The sequence below is a fragment of the Mizuhopecten yessoensis genome, unplaced genomic scaffold (genome assembly GCF_002113885.1).
Source record: "Mizuhopecten yessoensis strain PY_sf001 unplaced genomic scaffold, ASM211388v2 scaffold10065, whole genome shotgun sequence".
NCBI lineage: Eukaryota > Metazoa > Mollusca > Bivalvia > Pectinida > Pectinidae > Mizuhopecten > Mizuhopecten yessoensis.
In genome coordinates this window covers 322,949-330,772 of record NW_018408361.1, presented here as the reverse complement: position 1 = coordinate 330,772, position 7,824 = coordinate 322,949, and the positions used below count along the sequence as shown (strand labels likewise).

Sequence of the window (7,824 nt, the reverse complement as noted above, 5' to 3'; positions counted from 1 at the left end):
CCCCCTTATTGCCCCGCCCCTCAGCCCCCTAGGGGGTCAGCCCCATCATTTGTACAATTTTGAATCCCCACCACCTAGGGATGCTTCCAGTCAAATTTAGTTAAATTCCAATAAGTGGTTAAGAAGAAGAAGTCGTTTAAAGAAATTGTTGACGGACGGACGCCACGGTATGGCATAAAAGCTCACCTTGGTCCTTCGGACCCGACGAGCTAAAAACAATAAAACCACCTTATTCAATATCTAGCATACAGATTTAAGACCAGAAGGTATTTGAAACTAGCACCTCTGATTCTAAACAAGGAAAATGAAGAAATTTTAGCACACTGACGCCTTTGGGCCCCACACCCTACAGCTCTTGGGGGAAGGGCTGGCTCAAAATGTTCAAAGTATCAAACTGTCAACTCAGGGTTATAATTCCAATCAAGTTATTAACATATAATATTCAAAGTATCATTTGCCATTATAAACCATAATAAATGTTGGTCCAAAATGTGATGACCCTATATAAACTACAAAGATTACCCCCTCCCCAGGGTTAAATGTGAGACCAAAGGGTCATGAAATTCACAATTTTGGTAAAGCACCTTAAGACCCTTCCATCTATGAAGAGTATTTGATTCTACCATATCCGGGTATTGAGAAGAAGATTTTTGAAATTTCAGTCAATTCAACCCTTTTTGTTGAGTATAATGTAAATCTAGAGGTAATATAACTTTTGGAATTTATAGACCTATATTCTTACATGTAACATCTTCTTAGATAACTTGTAAATTTATATTAAGCTACATGTATATGTGCATAATGAGATAAGTGTATATGTATCTGAAATATAATTATTATGCCTCTGTAGCCATTTCATATCGCTAATGCACAGCCATTTCTACTGTGTGCAATCAAGCGTGAGCTTCAGACCACTAACTCTACCAAGAATTTTGGTTCCCTTAGCGGCATTGTAATAAAAGCTCTATATAGCTTATGCTTGTTGTTGACAATGTACATGACATTAAATAAAGATTATTTTTGTATTTATTTATATTTATACAATTGCAGGGTAATTCATTTATGTTGATAGAATTGATGAATATGCACGAATAATAAATCTGCAAACTCTCATACCAGAGTTTGTTGATGTGTTTAATCTACAAAAATCCTCATTGTTACAATTATAACAGGACGATGTCAATGAGGACTGGGTATTACTATATTAGTAATTTATTCTTGAAACCTAATTGACCTGAAGAATTTCTTGATCTTCTGACATCTTTCTCAGAATTATCATAATACACACGTCAAAACATATAACTTCGGGAAAAAAATACTGCTTCTTTTAAATATATTCAAATTTTGATATGGAAGCATCAGTTACATCTGAAAAGGGAATTTGAATATTTAATCTCAATAGTCATAGGGTTTATATGCGATAATCAGCTGCATTTCAGCTGCTGAAGTGATGACCGCTCTAAATATATACATCATACAAAACACTCGCGGGTTTGTAATTATTAAACTTAAGCTTTAAACTCTGGCCATGCGTCAAAAATTAAACAATTAGGAAGGTGACACTACACAAACCCTAGCTACAGAATCTATCAATGTAACTCGAGTGAGCGACGGATTATGAACAAGTTGATTCGGTTCCGATCTGATAACGGGACCTTTCGGTCTTATTTCGGTTCACATACACAATGGATATTTTTCAAATTTCGTGTGCGATCAAATATGCGTGCATTTTTTGCAGTGTGAACAATTTCCAAGTCAAATAGTCCCCATATCTTACCATTTTTGTAGCTTGCTGTGTCTAATACGACAGGTAAAATATTGCGATTCCCTGGGCCCAGACACCAACATCCGGGTTCTACTCATAGAATGTTGCTGTTTGCGCAAGTCAAACAGGATATAGGTAAATGCTTCCTCTTTCTACCGGTGCAATGGCGACTGGGGTATGTAATCGTGGCAACTGACATGCAATCGCCCGTATTACAGTTCAATCTCGATAACAATAAGTTCAGTATGTTTAAAAATTAAAAGATTGATGCGAGAAGCATACGGTTTTGTCATTATTTTGTTCTCTTTTATTTCAGACTCTGTACACGTACCCCGAAAACTTTCGTGCTTACAAGGCACTTATCGCTGCTAAGTACAGCGGTGCAAAAGTTACGGTCTCTCCTGATTTCAAATTAGGAGTATCTAATACTACAAAAGAGTTTTTGGACAAATTTCCTCTTGGAAAGGTTTGTATGAGATTTCGGTTCGTTTAGCATAATTCACAGCCACTGAATGAAATTTGAAGGGAGTGGAACCAAACCCACACGAAAACTTCATTACTTAATAACACATCAAAGAGTACAGTACAGTGTTTTCGTGTAGGATTATAAAGATACACTAACAATACTTATCACATTAGCTGTTGCGAGGAAGTTGCGTCATGTCTGAAATTCGGGCACAGGAGCTAGACTCTGTCATAACACTCGTATAATATGGATGTATTTGACAGACGAGGCAAGCACCTGTGATTCAGGCATGTCTATGAAAAATTCTGACCTGTTATCAATAATGTAAAAGCAAATATATTAATCATGTTAATGTATCCCTCCTTGTCGGGTGCCACATCACATCCACTTCAAATTGTATGTATCGTTACTAATAATTGGATTATAGTCTTGCTCTAAAAAAAACAGTAAATATCATATGTAATATCAAAGTCTGTGGTAATTGAATAGAATGAGATTTTGATAAATTTTGTATGAAAATAATAAATGTCAAATATACTTTACAAGGTTCCAGCCTTTGAGAGCAGCAATGGTGATTGTGTCTTCGAAAGTAATGCCATAGCCCAATACGGTAAGATTTTAAGACATCCAGCACAGTATTCCGCCTGGTCACATTTTACTAACAACGGGTGAACCAGTTGTTGCCATTACCCTTAATGCTGAACGTTATGCAGGGAATAACAATTATCATTTTTAAGGACGTGTCTGGGCCATGCCATGTTTCATCTTATTCCTCAATCAAAGGCATGTTTGTCCTTGTTGGACTTGTGTGTAAGAAATTGAGGTATATTGAACAGACAAACTGATTTAAATTTTAAGAGTAATACATTTCTTAGTATTGCTTGGCTCAGGTTGTCCTACAGTTCTTTTCAATATACAGTTAATGTAGACATATACTCAACTTCTTGAGCTGTGAAAGATGTCTATTCAGTAAATTTCAAAAGATTGGAAAATGTGGAGGGGTATAGTTAATTTTTAATGGAAGCCTTTTTTTAGGTTGTAAAAGAAGTATTGACACGAAAGTAAAAATTGTTGAAAGGGGAAAGTTATAACCACAACTGAATCCAATTATTTGCTCTTCTTATTTTAGATAATTTGATATCACAATGCAGGGATCAATCTAGACTTGATATGGGTAGTTTCCCCTACAGAAAAAATCCCCTGTTCTTTGAAATTACCCCTTAAAAATTCCCTTAAAACCCTTATTTAAACAAGAAAATAGCAATATTCTTCAAAATTCTTTCCATATTCATAAGTTCAACAATAATAATGCATATATACATTTTCTTCAGATAATTAAACCAAAAATTCTACAATTTTAAGCTTAAAATTGTTTACAAATTGAAATATACTGCACACATCTTTGTCGGACAAAACATTTATCTTTTACCTTCATGAGTCGACGCTAGAGCCTTGTATCAAAATTCTAAATTTCCCCAAAACCTGAAAAAATGCAGTATCTCCTAAAACCTAGATTGGTCCCTGCAATTTTGAGATAAAGTTAACTACAAAATGGTAAAATTGATATTAAAGACAAAATCTATATGAAAATTTAATATAGATTTCTGCAGAATTTATTTTTGTAAAGTTGACTAATGCGAGTATTTCTGAATGAAGTTTTAGTATAAGATGTTGATGACATCTTTTGAAACTGTTTTTTCTGGTCTATTTAAACAAGCCGTGAAGGTGCTGTATTTTGCAGTAACTGCCAAAATGGTTGCCAACTTTGGAGACTTGAAGAGTAACTTAAATTATAACCCTCCTTCAAAGGCATGTTTGTCCTTGTTGGACTTGTGTGTAAGAACTGGAGGTAAATTAAACTGACCAACTGATTTAACTGTGAACAGTACTACATTTCTTTGTAGTGCTTGGTTTCAGTTGTCAAACAGTTCTTTTTAATGTACAACTTGACTAGAAGTTTTGAAGCTGTGAAAAAAGTTACTGAGGAAAAGAAAGAAAATTATAGTGTCATCTATTACAGTGCCAAAAAGGGCACAATAAATGGAGTGCCTTTGTATTAAGAGGGGGGGTGGGTGTATTCCTGTGGTAATAATTTGTAAACAAACACCCAAAAGACTATACGAATATATTGACTTTGTTGATATTGAATAATAGGAGAGAGAAAAAACTTGCATGTTAGTTGTCCCTCCATCAAAGGCATATTTGTTCTTGCTAGACTTGTGTGTAAGAAATGGAGGTAAATAAAACAGACTTGACAGATTTCATACAAGTAATACTTTTATTTGTTATACTTACCACTGTTCGTCTGACAGTCGCAAGTTAAAAAAAACTGTTATCTGTTGGATTTTTAATTCAGAATATGAATCGGGCACATTTGAGGTTCCCGAAGGGTAGACTGTTATATGATCAATTGCTATTGATTGGTTTAGATATTTTATGTCTGATCTACGCCTACCGTTAATATTTGCGTATAGTGCACACTTTTTTTAAAGGATAAATGAAATGTCAAGAAAAGGGTGAACACTAATTTTTAAAAGTCTATACTCGAGAACAATCCAAAACCAGTCCTTATTCGCGACCTTTTCGAGGCTTTTCGGAAATGTTTCGAAATATGCTCGCAGCAGTAAACTGCTAAATTTCGTTGAATTACCCAATTTAACTATTATGAAAAGTTGCAAGTTTAAGTCATATTATACGATAGAATCGGATAAATAAACTCTAGTAAAGTAGGCCCAACTTTTCAGGACGTTACGTTGTGAATTGATAAATACCGCGTATGGGGAAACATAACGAAGATTTGCATCGTAATTAGCACTCTGGTGTTAGTTAAAATGTCGTTCTTGAGTAAAATCATGCTGAACTATTCAATCTTGACAGTAGGAATGTGTCAAAACGACATGGGGAAAGTGGCGAAGTTTGCAAGTTTGTGTACCGCAAAGAGTCAAGGTTGCGTGATACTATTAAGCGTCAGGAATTCACAAGGTGACATTCATGCGAATTGAACCGATTATGATAAAAGTTAGAGTTTGAAAATAAATATTAACGGGCTCAAAACGGCCAAATACATTCCGATCTTTTCTTTTCAAAAGAGAATTACTGTAATCACAATTGTTTGGTATTCTTCGTGTCTCGCAAATTTGGCTGTTGGCAGTCCTCATTGGACCTGTTTGAGTCACTGATTTTAAAAGTACACAATCTGCTTATATCGATGTCCAATTCGGTCGGATTTGCAGACAATCAGAAAACTACTTGGAAAAGTGTATTTTATAACAAAAAAAAGTAGAAGATTTATTCGTATATAAGATTGAATTTTTTCTGAAACCTATTGTTGTGAAAACAACATCGTTATATTGCAATTACCTGTTCTGCCCATGCCAGGTGACCGTGTCAGCAGCTGTCTCCGTCAATCTAACGTTATATTTGCCACATGGTTTCTTATTAATTCCATGTGTTGGCATGGCTACCTAAACAGCGTGTATGTATTTACACCTGGTCATTGTTAGACCATTTTGATTGACAGGAGATTCGGTGACTTTCGTGTCATTTTGACATATTTCTAGTTTTAATCAAAAATAATCTGGCGCAGCATGTTATTAAAAATTGAAAGTTGATTTTAATGCAAATTTGTTTTGATTGTGTTTGCAGTTGGTAATGCTAAGCTCCAAGGAAGTAACACCCGTGACCAGGCTCTGATCCAGCAATGGATTAACTTCGGTGACAATGAAGTTTACCCAGCGTCATGCACCTGGGTGTTTCCTACATTGGGGATAACACCATTCAACAAGCAGGTAAAACAAATACTCGATATTTAAATTTGTTTTCATGTAGAAAGTCTTAGTTCCGTGTTGTATCTCCGATGTAGAAATGTGCTAATTTTGACATTGAGTTTCATGCCCCATTATTGAGTTACAATAGAAAAAAAATGCTTTTAATAATAAATTCCTTTTCATGAAAAAAACACTTAAGTAGAAGAGTCACGGGCTATGGGGATCTTGGTTCTTGGACCTCTTGATTCTAAAATCGACAGCTTATCCTTTACCTGCCATAAAATTTGCTTTTCTGTTTCCTTTAACTAGCAAGTGGATATTTTACTCTGTCTCGAGTAACTAAAAAATTCATTTTGACACCTGAGAAGTGTTTATCATTTTATGCTTGGTAAAGCTTACAGTGAAAACCTTGTTTAGCAAAATGTATAAATCTTTACCATGTATGAAATTTGTGTTCTTTGTTTCAGGAGGGTGAGAAGGCAAAAGAGCAGATGAAAAATGCTATGACTGTGCTTAACAACTACATGAGGACAAGAACTTACCTCGTTGGAGAGCGCATATCCCAAGCCGACATCAGTCTTGCTTGTAACCTCATGCTCGCTTACCAAAATGTAAGTAGGCTGGGATCAATCTAGACTTGATTCACTACCGTTTATGGGTAGTTTTCCCTAGAGGAAAATTCACCCTTATGCGTTTCAAAATTCCCCTATTTCAACAAGAAAATAGCGTTTTTTTTCTTCTAAATATTTCCCCATTTGTTTTCTTTAAAGTTTTAACAGTTACAATGCATAATACTGCATAAATGCATCTTCTCCTCATAATTTAAGCAAAACATCTTGTAATTGTTTGTAAATTGAAATACACTGCACTCGTGTATGTCGGACAAAACATTAACTTTCACCTTCATGACGCTAGAGCCTTGTAGCAAAATTTTAATTTCCCCTAAATCTGAAAAAGGGTAGATTCCCCTAAAACCTAGATTGACCCCTGGTAGTCATTACATCTATAGTAAAACACGAAAATTTTGATAAAAAATTAGTCTGATGTTTTACTTTTCTAATACTGTAATAAAGAAATATTTACATTTGAATTTTCGCAGGTGATGGATCCATCATTCCGAGACTCATTTGGCAATGTGAACAGGTGGTTTAACACCCTAGTCAACCAACCACAATTCAAGGCCGTCATTGGAACATTCACCCTCTGTTCTAAGATGAAGGAAGCTGATGGTATGATTGCCGCATTAGAAGGATGTTTTGCGCGATTGTATCTATTCTTGAGACAATGAAATGATGCCTCTAGAGAACAAATTTAGTTTCAGTATCAAGGGGTGTACAAATAGTCTTTGGGAAAGGAGCTACAGAAAATATTTTTTGGACAAGAGGAGTTTTCAATTCTGTCGATTGACATTCTAATATGAAATTTAAAACCACTGAATCGTAATAGCTTATCAGCATAACTGAAAAAGTAACCAGTGTTTGGTAATAATTTATAGAAGTAAACTTTTGACTATGGCATGTTATTATCTGTCTCTGTCACCTGTATACAAAAAATATTTGTAAGGGATTCTGTACTATTTTCAAAGATTTTTTGATTTTTAGCTCACCTGGCACGAAGTGCCAAGTGAGCTTATGCCGTGGCGCGGCGTCCGGCGTCCGTCCTCGTCCGTCAACTTTTCCTTTAAACAACTTCTTCTGAAGAACGGAAAGGCCTAGAGTCATGATATTTGGCTGAAAGCTTCGTTGGTAGGAGCCCTACAAAGTTTGAGAACGAAAATGACCTTGACCTGTTTTCAAGGTCACAGGGGTCAAATATGTCAAAAACTT

General features: G+C 35.4%; 2 protein-coding genes across 2 annotated transcripts in view; one reads left to right on the top strand and one right to left on the bottom strand.

The window, feature by feature from the left end:
- LOC110459429 (calcineurin subunit B type 1) overlaps window positions 1-1,865 on the bottom strand; it is a 7,867-nt gene extending 6,002 nt beyond the window's left edge. Inside the window, exon 1 of the mRNA XM_021511665.1 lies at window positions 1,778-1,865. Within this exon, the coding sequence (XP_021367340.1) occupies window positions 1,778-1,780 (3 nt within the window). The 5' untranslated portion in view covers window positions 1,781-1,865. The remainder of the gene's footprint in view (window positions 1-1,777) is intronic.
- LOC110459428 (elongation factor 1-gamma-like) overlaps window positions 1,865-7,824 on the top strand; it is a 12,473-nt gene continuing 6,513 nt past the window's right edge. Inside the window, exons 1-6 of the mRNA XM_021511664.1 lie at window positions 1,865-1,940; window positions 2,082-2,231; window positions 2,778-2,841; window positions 5,877-6,019; window positions 6,466-6,609; window positions 7,098-7,227. Of these exons, the coding sequence (XP_021367339.1) occupies window positions 1,905-1,940; window positions 2,082-2,231; window positions 2,778-2,841; window positions 5,877-6,019; window positions 6,466-6,609; window positions 7,098-7,227 (667 nt within the window). The 5' untranslated portion in view covers window positions 1,865-1,904. The remainder of the gene's footprint in view (window positions 1,941-2,081; window positions 2,232-2,777; window positions 2,842-5,876; window positions 6,020-6,465; window positions 6,610-7,097; window positions 7,228-7,824) is intronic.